Below are 17,432 nucleotides of genomic sequence, written 5' to 3'. Positions count from 1 at the left end.
GAGTATATAAAAGCCATTAAATTTGAATGCCCTTGGATAAGCTTTTTTAAAAAAAAAACAAAATTTATATACATTTGCTGTTTAAAATTTTTATTAAAGTACTCTAAATTTGGTGGGTCTAAGTCCGGAGTAGGTTATGCAGTGTACCATCTAGACATCTCTTTTTGGGGAGGGATGGGGAAGTTTCAAGGTTCAAATGTTTTTAACCTATCTATATTTGAGACCTTGCCATTTTGCTTTAATGATGTAAAGAAGAAAAGACTGCACGATGTGTAAATAGATTAGAAAATAGGCATAAGGAGAAGCAGTAAATACTATTTTATGCTCTTAATTGTATGCTAAAAGCTTCTAAAGCACAAGTGCATATTTTTATACAGCTCTTTTGAAAACTTTCTGTGATCTACATAAAGTCAGACTTGAGATTTTCCTTTCTCTTTTACCAAACAACCCTTCTCTATGTATTGTAAATATCAGAAACTCCGTAAACAAAATATCTTCATTTTCCTTTTCAAATCCTCTGTACTCCATGCTGCATTTTAATGAGGTATAAACAGAGGCTGAATTAGTTGAGTAGTAGTTATTTTTTTCAAATGAAAATTGGAATGCATAACACTTGAAACCAGTACATGGAAAGAAAGAAAATGACTTATCACTACATAATGTGCCAATGTTTTTTTCTATGTTTTGTACCAAAAAATGAAATCATATATGACAATTCCACGCAGAGAAATGTATCTAAATTATTTTTGTTAGAAAAGCGAATGTGCTTGGTCAGGACAGCAGCTAGCTTTGTGTTGTAATGCTGCACTATGTAAATGTGATGAAAGTGTTTTTGTGAAGTACTTGTAACTAAATTCCTACAGCCATTTTTCATTCCCAACAGCTGTTTTTATTTTATCTCTTTGGCCTAAACTTTTCATTATTTCAAAATTTCGCTTTAGTGTCCTTTATTTCATGAGTCACACACTTTATTTTCAGACACATTAAATTCAGGATGTCAAAATCCCATTTTAAGGAGCTAAATAACTTGCCTAGGCTTCAGAAACTTGCTCGAGACAAGGACAGTCTTTACCTCGCCATGTCGCTCTCAGTTCCACTTGGTAAGTAACATTTATCAGATGTTTGACATTTTCTGTATGAATGTTACAGCTTACTCCTTGTAATGTCAAATTAAAATGTTAAAGGCTTTAAGACTGCCAGGTACCAAAGCTTTAACACAGCTACAGTCTTAATCAGTGTGTAATCCTCTGAATTGCTAACTAAATATTGCATTCTTCCATATAGTCTTTCGGAAGGTATAAACTATTATAAATGCCTCTTTGTATTTGTTTCCTAAAACGTTCTGTGTTGAACACACCCCCACTAATTGAGAAGAATGCTATCTAATATAGATAGAAGTCATATTAGACTGACTACTTAACTACAAGTTAGTTAGAAGGTCATTCTTGTACAGGTAACAATGTTTTATAATTCTAAGTCAGGACTGGTTCGTCTTAGAGGCAAAGAACAAGCCTTAGGCTGAGAAAGGAATGATACAGTGCCCCTGAAATTTAGGCTCTTGCTTATAATTATGTGAAGACAGCCAGAGAAGGAGGTAACAGGATATTTTTAAATAAAAATGACAGGACCCACTACCTAGTGTTACTTTGGGTGCTTCAAGTTCAGTGTCTAGCAGCAGTCTACACACAGCTACTGAGCAGCCATCACGTTTGAGCCCTATTAGAATCTCCCCTCTGAGTGGGAGGCTTCCCTCCAGAAAGATCAGAGGATTGATGGTGGTACTTAGAGTACTAGTTGCTCCCAAAACTCACCTATGGTTTCTGTCACTCCATGGGAACAGATTACTATCTGAAAATACTAACCCAAAACCTATTAGGAAATACAGAAGTTGACCTGTAGAATTCATGGAAGACGTCTTACACAACTCAAGAAAACAACTTGAAAAACTTAAAAGACCTCATGTAAAATGGCCAAAGAAAAAACTAGCTAGTAATGGAAGGAGGTCCAGCTATCAAGGAAAATTTTAAAGCCCAAAAATGACTGTGAGATACCTAACTAAAGTGATCAACAACCTGATGCACTCAGACCAGGGCAAAGGGCTAATTGCAAGGTCTTACCTGCATGGGTCTCAGTTTCCTCATCCCTAACATCAGGGGATCAGACTGGCATAGATGACCTTGCTCTTCCAGTCCGGAGGTAGTAGAAGCAATGGTGAAAGGTAAAACTAGTAAAAGCAACAATTTATAAAGATTCCATTATGGATGGGTGGGAGGAACAGGTGACCTGGCAGAGAGCAAAGGAGCGGGAGTCCTCCTCCTACATGATAACAGGACTCTTGGATCAGCACTTTAACTCCACAATTAACTCCACTTTCTTTTTTAATTTTTATTCTTTAGTACCAAGAGGGAGAAAATATCTGTTCTAAGGCTGGTGGGGTGATAAAGAGGATTAAGTTGGAGTGGTCCCTGCAAGTAACTACACAAACGAAGCCTTTCTCAAGTCTTTCGTATTGGAGGAATGGTAAGATTAATCAGGCACTTGCGGCCACACTGACTTGGGAAGCCCGGTATCTCTTTACTGCTCTAGCTCTCATCCCAGGCACATCTGAGGGCTGTGTGCTGTCTGGTCCCACCTAGCTAATAGCCATTCAGCCACTCCACACCCTGGTACGATTCCTATTGACCTGAGTTTATAGGAATTGTAGTAGGTAAACTACAACAAAAGCATTTAAAGAAATTGGCACCACCAATAAAAAAGGTGGAGTTTAACAGTGAGAGACTCAAGTTTGCTCACAGAAGGTTCTTACTTAGGCGCCCCTCCCTGGTCTTTAGTAACTGAGTGGCTCAGTGGGTTAAGCCTCTGCCTTCGGCTCGGGTCATGATCCCAGGGTCCTGGGATGGAGCCCCGCATCGGGCTCTCTGCTCGGCGGGGAGCCTGCTTCCTCCTCTCTCTCTGCCTGCCTCTCTGCCTACTTGTGATCTCTGTCTGTCAAATAAATAAATAAAATCTTAAAAAAAAAAAAAAAAAAACCACCAGGGAATCTGTAGGATGTAGGATATATTTATCACAAAGATTCTTAATCCAAGAGGCTCTAAGGAAAACCAAAGAACAAAAAGCTTCTAACGAATGCCACAGTTTTACTGTTCTATTTCCACCTCCCTCACAGGGTCTAGGTTCAGAAGAAGCAGCTCAAACCCAGCACTCACCCCTTGAGCAGCAGCACAAAGCACAGGCTCCTAGAGGTCTCCAGCTGTAAATTCAAGATGTGCTACATCCTACCTGTTATTCAGTGGATTTCTCATTTTTATCCCAAAATATCATCTATAATTATATTTTCTGAAAAGTAGGCTTGCTAAATTTTTAAAACAGGTAGAGTTAAAATACTCATTTTGAGAATAAAGGCAGGTACTTCAAATTTCACAAGGGTCTAAATATGAAAGTACATGTAACTTTTAAAAAAATTTTCGTGATGAATAAGAATGTAATTAGAGGGAACAAAATTATACTAAATCAGGGTGCCTGGGTGGCTCAGTGGGTTAAGCCTCTGCCTTCGGTTCAGGTCATGATCTCAGGGTTCTGGGATTGAGTCCCACATTGGGCTCTCTGCTCTGCAGGGACCCTGCTTCCTCCTCTCTCTCTCTCTGCCTGCTTGTGATCTCTGTCTGTCAGATAAAAAAAATAAAAATTATACTAAATCAAGTGAGTGAGAGGTTCTGAGCACTACAGACCCATTTCCTCAGTGGTTTCAGGTTACTGCTATGTGAAAAGTCAAAAAACATATAGTGTATTCTTTGGTGAATGTACTAATACCGGAGAAACAACCTGCAACTCTTGATCTGGGGGTTGTGAGTTTGAGCCCCTCACTGAGTGTGGAGATAAACTCTTTAAAAAAATGAATAATACATTACAAATTTGAGTATTACCCTATATTTGACATTCAAGGTTCACGTACACGTATTCCAAATTCCTTCAACTAGATGTCAAGATATAAGTCGCCATTCTCCTCTAATTTTTGAAATAATTTTAAACTGCGCAATCCAGATTCTCTTTCTCCATTTTTCCACAAAATAATGAGATGGTCAGCAGAGCACGTCACTAGTCCATGATCTTCGAAGTATAGAAACATCTGTAAAGAAATGTAAAGCTACTGATTATAGGAATTTCAAAGAGAAAAGGTGAGGCTAACACTAGACTAACAGGTGCTTGTAAGGTGGGTAACTTGTAGACTTACTTGAATCTGAATGTCAAACTCATTTTTCATGAGAGATTGTGTAATGGTCTAGCATTTATCTATATGACTTATATATTTTAATAATCAGAACTATAACAACTATTTTTGTGAAGTACATGAATTCCCATAGCATCTTTTCAGTTTTGCTGTAATTCTTCAGATTATGTCAGAAGTCCAAGGAGAAGTGCTTTGTCAGTTCTACCTCCCCACTGCCATTATTTATGGACAATTGGCTACCAGTAAAATGTCTAAATTCCAATTTCGGCAAGATAAACACTGGCTTGAGCTCTCTAATCCATAAGCATTTACAGAATGCCATCTGTATGCTCTGGTCCCTACCAAGAAGAAGGTTCTAGTTTAGTTGTGAACTCACATCATAGTTGAAACAAAGACTATGTAACCAGGGTACTAAAAAATGTAGGATTTGCCACAGAAAGAGAAGACCTAGATGAGTAATCATTGAAACTGGCAAAACTTCAAAAACCTAAAACTTCCCAACTGAAGGGAAGGTCATACCTGGTGAAGAAAAGAAGAATAAAAAAAAGCTAATGAGAAGGCAGCAGAGCTACCTCTGGAGAAGAGAGTAGAGCTTGGCAAAGGCAAGAATGAAACAAAGGAGAGAAATACAATATCGAAGAACAGGATGGGAGTTTTCTCTGAAATAATTTTGAACAAAGCAGGATAAGGCCTCCGCTGATCTGTAAGTGAAGAGAGGGAGGAAGAGGGGAACAAAATACTACAGGTAATAGGACTGGCTAGGAAGTAAGGGTAAAAACGTAAAAGGAATGAGGAAATTCAGGAAGTAGCACCAAAAGGGAGCCAAGATTTTTCTGAAAGAAGCCAGAGCTTAAAAAAAAAAATGCTTTAATGTCAACACTTCAAGGAAAATTCCTCAGGTCTACACTATGGCAAATATGCCACTATGAAGGTTACCCCCACCATTTTTTTTTTTTTTAAAGATAAATATACTTAAGGGAGACTCCCCACTGAGCAGGGAGCCCGATGCAGGGCTCCATCCCAGGACCCTAAGATCATGACCTGAGCTGAAGGCAGAGGCTTAACTGACTAAGCCACCCAGGCGCCCTTACCCCCACTATTTAAAAACCTTTAGTGGGGTATCTACTGTTTTAAAAATAAACCCAAAATTCACCAGCCTTACAGGCAAGGACATTCACCATCTGATGCAAAACTGCTTTCTCAGGCTTTCTCTCCTCTTAGTGTCTGTTCACAGAAAACCACTGCTCTGGCCTAGCCAGTCTGCTTGTGCTTCCATGTCGATACAATCTTTGCACTTCTACCACATTCTGTTCTCCCCAGTCCCACACTACACAACAGCCACCTAAGCGAAAGCAGAGTTAAAAAACAGAACAAAAGGAAAACAACTGGGCTACATGTTAGAGGAAAGCAAGGATAAACAAGACCCAACACCCAACATTAGGGAACTCGGGGGCACAAGGCTATGTTCACCCTCCGCAACCCTCTAATTCCTAAGTACTCACTGTCTACCATCATCTGGGCCTGCCTGAGCAGCTCAGGGTAACAACTTACTTGGGCTGTGTCCTTCCTCTCTATAAGACCCAGGAGGGCAAGGATTATCCTACATGTATCTTTGTGAACTCCAGTGTCAAGTATGCTGCCTAAAATCGAGGAAATGACTGGTAAGTGTGGTGCTGCTGCTCCTAAGCATAAACACACCTTCAAATGAAGAGTAGTCTGCCGCCCCCTGGCTGTGAACCAGGGGAGAACACTGGAAGACGTTCATTACTTAGAGCTCTGTTTATAGATGATTACCAGTTCCGATCATCTTACCTCAAATGATCTTATTCCCTTCATTATAGGCAATATTGTAAATATTATAGTAAATTTAGTAAATACTAACGTATTTGGATTTCCACAAGTTAAGAGTTGTGTATATATTACAATGCTTAACTAATATTTTCATACATGCACAGCAATAACCAATGCCCTAAGTCTTAGGAAAGCTAACAAAATACGATCCTTCAGGTAAGGTATAAGGTATATATAAGGTATATATAATATAAGGTAAAAACAGTGCTCTGTTCCAGTTTGCAAGGCTTTAACTCTACATATATAACACAACCCTCCATGCACCCTCTACTACTGTTAGGTATTCAACATGATTCATGTCGTCCGATTCTCCGCTGTCTCCATCTCCTAAATAATGGTAGTTAAGCCCATTTTTAGAAGCAACACATTCCTTGCTTCCTCACATCATATCTCTGTAAAGGGGGATCTTAACTGCACATGCTATAACCTATCCATGTTTAGACTGAGCAAAAACATACAGGAAAAAAAAAACAGGTCTTTATATGAATGCCCTAAACCTTTATATGCCTATTAAAAATGGTACCTCCACGGATGAGGAGTGTCCAATCAAATCTCCAATAAGCTCCAATGAACATGGAGGAGCATTTTCTTGTTGCTTTTTAACAGGCTGGCTGGCTTGTTTGTTCACTCTTCCAAATCCCCACATGTTGAAAAAACCTAGAAAAAAACAATCATTTTGATCACTTCCAAAATTACTGTGCTCTTTACTTCAAATATAAGATCAGAAAAACAGAAAATTTAAATGCAAAGATGTTCTGTACATATTTTAGTCAAGGGCTAAGGCGATAGTATGAAACGCTAAGCTAGGGTTTTTGTAAATCTGTTACTTCGTTTCATCTTAACTACCAGGTTTGCTGCTCATTTCTTTTATTGGCCCCACCTACCCACTGGTGGAGGTGTAGTAACATGACAAAAATGCACTGGGAATCAAAATCTCCTCTCTCAAAGAGGAGAGCAGTAAAAGGCCTGGATGTCAGTGTCCAAAAAAGGAAGTCACAACACAGATCTATCAACGAAGGGTAGCTGAACAGCAACGTGTGTCCAAAACAATATCCCAGCACTTAACCTGACCAGAAGAAACTCCAGAGGTACCAGCACCTGAGTTCTTACACAAAGGTTGCTAATGAACCAGGATTTTGTTTTTCAAACCAAACACCTGCAGGTCAAGAGCTTGTGAGATTATGATACAAACACAAAAGTGTTTTTTTCCATAAACTGAGTTCGATATCAATGCTTCCAGGCTGAAAATTTGATATCTGATGGTACAAATCCTCCTTGCCTATCAAGCATTATGACAGACAATGAATAATTACTTTAATGGGCCATATGTTCAGAAATGAGAGTTTCCCTGAGAACAATAAAATACTAGTTGACTTGAAGAAAAACAGGCAGTTCTGCATTAAAGCAATATTGACATATGAATCCGAGATCCCGATTAGCATAGGCATCATGTAACACGCCTGTTTGGAGCACAGTGTACAAGACTCCTGCGCCACACGTAACCACCAGCCCTCTCCCTTTCCTATGAGAAAAGACACGCACCTGTTGGGACAGGTTCAGCGGCAAGCTGCTGTTTTTCTCTTAACTCCCAAATGCGTACACTGCCATCTTCTGAGCATGAGACTAACTGCCTGTCAAAACAGAAAGTCTGTGATAAAAAGAGAATGCACCATGGAGGGCCAGTGCTACATTGCAGTGAAAAATCAGAGGAGCCCTCAGCTGCTTTTCTCCAGCTCTCGGCAGGAGCTGACAAAAATCCCAATTTAACACGACTTCACAATGCAAAGTAAAAGCACTCTTTGGGAGGGGCAGCCGTTATATTGTTAAACTGGCTCAAATGATAAATACTTCATCCCATTTTGTAAAACACAGAACAGTGTGTATTACACTTGCATAATATCCTGATCCGTCCCGCCCCCTTCCCACCTCTTACTCTAGCTCTTGTCAGGGTGGCTCTCACACTAAAAGTACCTGCATAGAAAACAGTATTCCCTTCCCGTGATTTCATCACTAGAAACGCAGCAGCCAAATTTATCCTGACAGGAAAGCCCTCACTTAGTAGCCTCACACTACAAGGAGATGACCATTTCTTTCTGGCCATCAACAACTACAACGAAAAGATGACTTTATGGAAAATCTAACAAGAAAAATGAGCACACAGCGCCCTTTGTCTTTTTAAATACCAAATTTTAATGTTCTCTCTCCCTATAATAAAATTCCATGTACTTCATTCGAACCCTGCTTCTTGTAAATGTTGTAACATACTGCCACAAACTCTGCTGTTAGAGACAGCCATGAGTATTCTCCATTTCCAAAAAAATTTACCAGGTCAAACCAGGGGCTAGATAAGCTTTGCCACTGGAGAAACTACCTTGGTGGCGCTGGGAAATGTGAGTTTCTTTCATCTCTTATAGAACAGATGGGAACGTGTACCTGTTCGGAAGTTTGGCAATGTGCAGGACGGTAGAGTCATGGGCGCTTTTCTGGCAAGCAATCACACGCTTCGTTTGAAGGTTATACACATATAAACCCCTTCCAACTGCAGCAAATACATTCTGGTGGGGGGAAAGTTGAGAAATGGGCATAAAATTAGTACTTGCCACTACACAGTAGAACAGATTTCCAGCCCAGCTATGACATCAGAAAGCCACTGTTACCTTCCCTATTCCTAGCTTTTAGTCCTAACTACCGTACTGCCTCCTGAAGTGCAAGGGAAAGCTCAGGGCACTTGAAAGGTATGAGGACACAACCACCAACACAGAAGTTCTGCATGTTACATGCCTAAGCATCACCTTCCCTCACTGAACTATGACAGCTAGAGAGAGCAGCTATGGCTGCAGAATGGCCCTACTGCGGAAGCTGCTGAGGTACCACTGCAGCTGTCGTTCACATAACACACTATCCTGGGACAGTACTTAGCTTCTTTTTGCCTGGACAACATGAGCAAAATTACCTGCACTCCACATCTTAAGCATCCAAGAGACCTATAAAGGACACAAAGAAGTGTACGCTATAGGGACACTATCATCTTAAGATCCTCTGAAGGATTTGCAAAAACATTTTTCCAAATGTATTATCAGAAATACCTTTTTACTAAAACAACTTCAACCTTATGAAGGTCCTTTCACCAATATTTATGTTATTACAACAGCCTCACAACATCTCATTACATCTCATTAAGGTGAAGAGAGCCAGTACTATTGCCAATTCCCTTCCCTTCCCTCCCCCCTTTTTTTTCTTACCTCTTCATCCCATGTGAAATGATGAATAGAAATGTTGTTTGGTTTTTGGCAGAGTTTTATTTCTTGCTGGGCGTCCAGTTGTGGAGCTGGGTCCCAGAAGTTGCATTCACAGGCCTGCACAGTCCAGTCCAGGATATCCCAGATGATCATTTCTCCAACATGGGAGCCAGTTACAAAACTCACATCTAGGCAGAGTCCATTTTTGTCTCATTAGTTATCATTTTACATAGGTTAAAGGTAAAAAAAAAGGAATGGACTACCTACTAGTAATGCCCTATAAAACAACATTTAGAAGAGTGAAATACCTAGAAGCCAAACAGATATATATATATAACAGAACAGCAAGAAAAAGACTCAAGTCTACTTAGTTTTTTAGTATGTGACAACAGCATTTTAATTCAGTGAGGAAAGAAATGCCTCACACTGGATTATCTGGTTAACTAACTGAAGACTAGAAATAAAAGAACCTTACCTTGGATCATATACTGTTTAGAAAATGGACCCTTCTCTGGTGTCTCTCTTTTCCTGTCACAGTATTACCATACTCACACTTGTGACACCGGATGTGTGCTGGCTTTTCCCACATCAAGCCATTCTGTGACTCTAGCTGAAGGTCCTACAATTTAACTCATTCTGACACTCTACCTGGAGGTAGCATCACATGCCAGTTGCAAGTCCAAGTTGTTACCTGTGCTTCTGACCAATCGGCTCTAAGTCGGAGGTTCTCACAGCGCCCCCTCAGGTTCAACTGATTTACCAGAGCACCTCACAGACCTCAGGAAAAGTTTCCTGTTTGCCTTGAAAGGATACGATGAAGGACAGAGATGAACATCCAGAAGGAGGAGATCTGTAGGACAAGGTGTGTGGGGAGGGCTAGAGGGCTGTGGAGCTTCCATGTCTCTTCCATGTTCTCTCCAAGTCGGCCACTCTCCCAGCACCTCCACGTGTGGGGCAGTCTGGAAGCTCTCCAAACCCCACACTCTTGGGATTTTTATGGAGGCTTCCTCATGTAGGCATGATCAATTATTAACTCCATTTCCAGCCCCTCTCTGGAGAAGGAGGGTGGAGCTAAAAATTCCAAGTTTCTAATCAGCATGTGGGTCTTTCCGATGACCAGCCCCCATCCAGAAGCCCACTAAGAAATAATGGTGTCATTACAACCAAAGACACTCCTACCACCCAGAAAATTCCAAGAGATTTAGGAGCTTCTATGTCAAGAAATATTAGGCCAAATATTAGAACAAAAGATGCTCCTTGTGCTCTTATCACCTAAGAAATTATGGGGGTTTTAGGAGCTCTGTGCCAGGAACTGGGAGCAGAGACCAATATATTTTTTCTATTATTTTACATATGCCGAAGTAAATTTCAAATATATTAGAACATTAAAGGTGCTTAAAGGAGGGGCACCTGGGTGGGGAAAAATTTATGTGTAAATATCTACTTAGCAAAAAAAATCATATTTAAAGGACAACTCAGATGTCAAAGTGGGTTTGTTATACTTGATACATAAGGAGCTCCTAGAAACCACTAAAAATAAGACAAATACTCCAGGAGAGAAAATGGGGAAAAGACCTGAACAGGCAAAACAAAAAATACAAATGGTCAGTAATGATGTGAAAAGTTACTCAATTTCTTTAATAATCAAATCTAAAAGCAGGAAGATACTACTTATTGATGTGAAAACTGGGAAAGATTAAAAAAAAAAAACAAAAAAACAAAAAACAGGAGAATACCCAATGCTGGCAATAGCATAGGAAATCAACACACTTCAGGCCTACTAATGTCCTAGTACAAACTGCTATGGTCCTTTCGAGTTTGTTGATATGCATCAAAACCTTTAAAAAAAAAATGTAAACCCACTGATCCAACAATTCTACTTCTAGGAATTTATCCTTAGGAAAGTAGATAAAAGATATATATGACAAGGTTATTATACATATTATTAAAAATATGAAGATAATCTAAATATCCAATTGGGGACTGAATAAATAAGACATCTACAAAATAAAAATAGTAATGCTATTATTAAAAATTGAGTTGTAAAAGTACGTTTCTATTGCTTTAGAAATATACTCATAACATCCTATTACAAAACAACAAGCCATATGTGTATACATCTACATATGCATAGAAAAATGTCTAGAAGGGTATGGATGACCAGTACTTAATTCTACAGCATGGGACAATTTTAATATTTACATTCTTCATGTTTCTGTTTCTCATTTTCCTACTATGAGTATGTATTACTTGTACAATAACAAGTTTTTATAATCTTAAAATAAAACTAGTGAGCCAACTAAGAAACCTTATAAATTATATATGTAATAGAAAATGGACAACTGGGGTGCCCGGGTGGCTCAGTCGGTTGACCAGCTGCCTTTGGCTCAGGTCATGATCCCGGAGTCCTGGGATGGAGCTCTGCATCCAGCTCCCTTCTCTGGAGGGAGTCTGCTTCTCCCTCTGCCTATTGCTCCCCGTGCTTGTGCTCTTTCTCTCTCTCTCTCTCTCTCTCTCTCTCTCTCTCATTCTATCTCAAATAAATAAAAATCTTTAAAAAAAGAAAAAAAAAGAAGAGAGACAACTGTTGACACTAAAAATTATCTTAAAGAAATTAATTTATTTTAATCCTACATATTTAGGTAAGGTAGAACAGAACAATACAATGTGAGTCTAAAAACCCACGTTCTAACTGTGGCTCTATTACTAGCCCCTGGTCTTCAAAAAAATCACTTAACCTTTTTCTATCTTGGATTTCTTATGCATTAAATGAGGATGAGTGTAAAAATCCAATAACAAATGTGTAGCTATTTTAAGAAAGCATCTAATGGTATCTTTGAGTTCCCGGGGCTACTCTGAGCCCCCAGTATTATTCCATAATGATGGTATTAAGACATCCAGTTATTTGTAATGTAAGAAATCAAAGATGAGTTCATTATGATTTGATTATTCCATTTATCAAATGAACCATGACATAAATATCTAATTACTAGGTGAACAATCTCTTAGAAATAAAAAATTACCAACAATCATACATGTAAATTATTTTGTCTTGGTTCCAAGTCCAATTTCTTTTTTTTTTTTTTTTAGGATTTTATTTATTTATTTGACAGACAGAGATCACAGATAGGCAGAGAGGCAGGCAGAGAGAGAGGAAGGGAAGCAGGCTCCCTGCTGAGCAGAGAGCCTGATGCGGGGCTTGATCCCAGGACCCTGGGATTATGACCTGAGCTGAAGGCAGAGGCTTTAACCCACTGAGCCACCCAGGGGACCCTCCCCACCAAGTCCAATTTCTATGTTTGTTAACAGACTACAGAATTTGCTTTGTGAAGAAACAAGTTCACTTCTCATCTGTGCAGAGAAGTAAGTTTCTAATTTTATTAGTGGGACAGTTAAAGTAGTACTACTCTTTCCATGACCTTCCTTTCCATCCCTTTCCCTCCTCTTTCCAATTTCATTCAAACTACAAAAGAACCAGAAAAGTGAAGGAGTGAAGATTCTTGACACTAATTCCGCATGTGTCATTTTAACAGTTAACCCCGAGACCACTGAGCTGCCTGCTCTGACTTAATCCTCCCAACTGTCTGTGATTCATTTATGCGTTGGAAATAAAGTATTTTTGCCCAGTTGGAATTTTTCACCTAAAACAAAATACTGGTATTTAGCTTAGTGTAATTTATCACTGTGTAATATATATTCCCAAAGAGGTCACTCAAAATGTTTCACACAAAACCACCTCAATGATATATATGGATGGATTTTCATCCAATGTATCAAAAGTCACTTAGTATGAAATCTTACTCTTGTAATTGTCTATCCTTCCCTCACAAGTACTAATGATTTGTGATTACCATACCATGGTGTCAAAACAAGAAAAGGAATAAAATGAAGAAGCACCAGAGCCTTTTGCTAGAAGGCGTAAACAAAGTTATTCTGTATGTCTGCGTTAGAAAACCTTCTCTCACACACTCCGATATCTCTGGCAAACCTGTTATTCATTATCCACATTTGTGGGAATTCTGTCCTACCATTCTAAGGTTGCCTGGGCACCTCAATGAAAAAGTACTTCCCCTGTGAAGTACAAACCCAGTAACTAGCCACATCCTCCATGATAACTGTGGGGAAAAGACACAGGGCTGAGAATGGAGCTGGGAATTATACAACAGAATCATATCAGGATCACTGAAATCTGCAGTACAGCAAACATGGCTACATACAAAATATGACTGTCATAATATTTTCAAATTCTAACAGACTCTTTGTCCATATATGATTCCTCGATACGCTTCTGGCTTATTTATTTTTTGTAGTGTAATTTTATGGTCAGGGCATTAATAAAGTAGAAAGTACTACGGGTTTCCTGTAATTTTCATTACCAATTTTTTGGTTCTGGATTTCCATTTTCCTTCCCTTAAGAGGTTGCAAAGAAATACCTGAAGAACACTTTCTTGGTTAAGCTGTCACAAGCTTCTTTGCATATCACGCAGCAAAAGAAATGCCATGAGGTTAGGGCCTCCTGAGTAACCTCCCATCACCTTCACTGAGGAACCCTGCGGAACCAATGGTACTGATGCTCCATCACTAAACAACTAGGCCTGACCAGTGTAATGGGCCAGGGCACTGCTGTGCTTTGGTTAGCAGCTCCAGGGCCTTGGAGCTAAGGGCTCAGTGTCAGAGGGTCCCCAAGTAAGAGCTTGTCTTTTGTGCTGCCCACCATGGCAAGAGAAAGTAAGAGCCGCCAGAGAAAAATAAATGGGTGTTCCCAACATGTTAACTTCTATCACCACAGACAACCTAGTCTTTTGAAAGCCTTGCAGCTGGGTTGTGTAAGAAGATGGCTATCAGGGAAGAGGACTTTGCTGCTGGAAAGGGCATTCTCACACACGTATCTGAAAATGTGATTCAGTGGAAGGAAAATGGAAGACTGCATTTGGTGCTATCTGAACTCACCTTTGTTTTTCCTTCATGCTTATACAAAGTATCACTCAAAAAGAGCCAACCAAGGGCTCAGGTCAGGGAGGGCCATCCAGTCCTCCCACTATATCATATTCATAGCATCCGCACAGTTTCTCTCACAGTTTCCCTCAGACTGTATTAAAACAAAAGCCACCCAGGACTCCTCTCCTATGAACGTGGAGTGCAGATCCCCCAGCAGAGATCTGATGATACAGAAGGGTCGCTATATCTGAAAGTCAGCCAACTGAATACCAGGACTGGTGGTCTGCGATCCTACCCTGCCATCGGATGACAGAGTCACCTCACAGGAGATGATGATTAATATCACTGTGACTCCAAATAAGATGTCTGGAAAGTCAAATCACACAACTGCCAGAGAGGGCAGATATGACCCAACTTCTGCAGACCTTTCCTTTATCTTGGTGGTATCCTCTGGCAGTCTTCAATCATGATTCCACCCCACTTGAACCCGCTCCTTCTGCTCGAAGTGTGTATCTTGCTATATGATACTGTACTGTGTGGTCTATATAAGAAAAACTAACCAGAACCATTTGCCAAAAATGCTGAAATGCTCCTAAGTGTTAGTATTTTTAGCCTACGACAGTCATCCCACAGCTACCACACAGCACCTGAGATAATCATGCTCCCTCCATCATCTTTTTTCTCTGCCTCATTCTATTTTTCTTATTCTTACCTCTTAGACCTACCAATCTATGAAACTTGGATCAGTTCCACTGGCTTAAACCTCAGAATAATTAGACTGCTGACCCTTATTAGTGTAAAGCATTATTTAAATGATGCTAATTACATGATCGTAAAACAAAACAAGACTAAAGTTCAGAACAGGTTCTGTTAACAAGTGCAAAATTTTACAGAAAATAAACATGTACACACTATAAGCTTACCATTGACATTAACCATTGAGAGAATATTATCCTGGTGATCAAGGAGGCGCTTAATTTCAAGAATATCCCATTCTACTGATTCTTCTGTGGGTGCTACCAGCCGGAAAATTACTAAATGAAAATAAAGACATAATTTTATTTAAAATGGTCAAAAAGATGATAGAATTCTGTTTCTGCTCAAAAAGCTAACATTTCATTAAGTGATAAAGATCTAAAATATTGAAAAACCCAGGGCACCTGGGTGGCTCAGTCATTGAGCATCTGCCTTCGGCTCAGGTCATGATCCCAGGGTCCTGGGACTGAGCCCCACATCGGGCTCCCTGCTCATCGGGAAGCCTGCTTCTCCCTCTCCCACTCCCTCTGCTTGTGTTCCCTCTTTCTCTGTCAAATAAATAAAATCTTTTAAAAAATAGTAATAAAATAAAATATTGAAAAACCCATCTCCAAAGAAAGCCTTACTCATACTAGAGTGTAACTTTCAAATGACTGAGATGTTTGAGATGATTTACTAAAATCCCAAGTGAGTGTGTCTTTACAATTGTTCCTTTATTAAAACCCTTCTAAGCCCAGAAGTTTCCATTCTATCTAGAGCTTCAGTGCAAGTCTGGCTACCCTGCCTCCATCTCTCCTTGGCCAGTGACTGGTCCATCCACAACCTAGAATCATCTTCATCATCAGCTTTCTCTACTCATGTTCTCAGGTCAGTAAGTACTGCCACAAAAGAAGCTACAAATTCATGTTTAACTTCAACTCAGCAAAGACCAGCAGCTATTAATTTTTTAACATTTTCTTGATACTTAGGCATACACTACTGAATTATAAATTCTCTGAAAATGTGCCTCATATTTGTGTGTCACAGATGTTCAATGTGTTCCTTTAATATACTTTTGACAATAATAGATGTTCAGTGTGTTGCTTTACTCATTATCTGACTTTAACAAATAGTTTTATTTAAACTTGTATAGATCCTAACTTTAATATAGAAAACCCAAAAATTAAATCAACAGGAGTGATTCTATCAACATTTACTAAACATCTATTATGTTCCAGCAACTTAGATATCAAATGTGAAAAAGGCCCAGTCACTGCACTAAAATACGGTCTAGAGTGGGAGTGAGCCTTATAAACAAGCTTATGATCAATGTATTCAGTGCTGTAAATAAGTCACTGCCCCAAGTGCTACGGATGCTCACGGGTTAGGAAGACTGATATCTGAGAAGTGGGTAGGTCTCAGAAGTCATGTCCTTTCCAAGTAGTGGCTAATTACTAATGTCTGTCTTCTTTCTCACATTCCTCTCTGGAAAACAGATCATACCACATTTCTTTCTATGTCTCTGGACAATATGTTACCAACTGACAAATCTCTAGCCAAGAGATTTTATCCTGACAGCCATTCACATTCAAACTGTCCTTCAGTAAATACACGCTCACTTGGGATTTAGGTCTTTCAGTAAATACAAAGGGAACGCTTCTTGATACCTACCAAAGTTGTGTAAAAATTCTACTTATAGTTGGAATACTACCAAATCACCTTGTGATTGGGACTGTGGAATAACAAGCAATGTACTATTTGATCAAACTAACAGAAATAATAACCTGAAATACTGACAAGAAAAGGAAACATACCCAAGTATGTTCCTACAAACTACCAACTCCTAAATATAATGTCAAACACTTCAGGCAAGTATTCAAAGGGTCATCTATGTAATAACTTCAAGGAAATAAAACAAATATAAATTAGATCCAAAGACAAAAGGGAAGCAATAGTCAATTCTAAAAAATGGTTAAGAAAAAAATAGCCTGGTCTTCTAAACCAAGATGAAGTCTCTGAGCTGACAGCCTTGCTTAGCTAGCAAAGCCTCAAAATCACTGACACACACAGGGCACTCAGAAAATTTATTTCCTACTGAAGGGGCACCTGGGCAGCTCATTCAGTTAAGCATCCAACTCTTGGTTTCAGCTGAGGTCATGGTCTCAAGGTTTTGTGACAGAGCCCTGGTTGATTCTCTCCTGCTCCCTTCCTCTCTGCCCCTCCTCTCACTCATGCATACACACAATAGTAAATAAATAAAATCTTAAATAAAAAAAAGAAAGAAATTATATTTCCTGTTGAAAGGAGCATGCCCTCACACAGAAAAAAGAAATTGATATGGAACATTTAAACCCGAGAACATGGGCACAAATTGGGTCTTAGAAATAAAAAAGATAATCTATTTATGAGAATGAAATTTATTTTTATTGTTTTTTTACTTA

At 39.3% G+C, this 17,432-nt stretch overlaps 1 protein-coding gene and 1 long non-coding RNA gene across 2 annotated transcripts in view; one reads left to right on the top strand and one right to left on the bottom strand.

Moving 5' to 3' along the window:
- The first annotated feature begins 71 nt into the window (after window positions 1-71).
- On the top strand, window positions 72-3,323 carry LOC116861413. Its single transcript, XR_004381475.1, has 3 exons — window positions 72-1,100; window positions 2,397-2,520; window positions 3,167-3,323. It is a non-coding gene; the product is annotated as an uncharacterized LOC116861413 (long non-coding RNA).
- Window positions 3,324-3,900: 577 nt separating this feature from the next.
- Window positions 3,901-17,432, bottom strand: part of WDR41 (WD repeat domain 41) — a 40,165-nt gene continuing 26,633 nt past the window's right edge. The window contains exons 8-13 of the mRNA XM_032847947.1: window positions 15,180-15,290; window positions 9,322-9,506; window positions 8,513-8,634; window positions 7,622-7,710; window positions 6,603-6,736; window positions 3,901-4,126 (exon numbers count right to left, since the gene is read on the bottom strand). Coding sequence (XP_032703838.1) covers window positions 3,974-4,126; window positions 6,603-6,736; window positions 7,622-7,710; window positions 8,513-8,634; window positions 9,322-9,506; window positions 15,180-15,290 — 794 coding nt within the window. The 3' untranslated portion in view covers window positions 3,901-3,973. The remainder of the gene's footprint in view (window positions 4,127-6,602; window positions 6,737-7,621; window positions 7,711-8,512; window positions 8,635-9,321; window positions 9,507-15,179; window positions 15,291-17,432) is intronic.

Source organism: Lontra canadensis, unplaced genomic scaffold (assembly GCF_010015895.1).
Source record: "Lontra canadensis isolate GAN:19392208 unplaced genomic scaffold, GSC_riverotter_1.0 scaffold4, whole genome shotgun sequence".
Taxonomy (NCBI): domain Eukaryota; kingdom Metazoa; phylum Chordata; class Mammalia; order Carnivora; family Mustelidae; genus Lontra; species Lontra canadensis.
The sequence above is the reverse complement of the archived record's forward strand: the minus strand, read 5'-3'. Positions and strand labels throughout refer to the sequence as shown.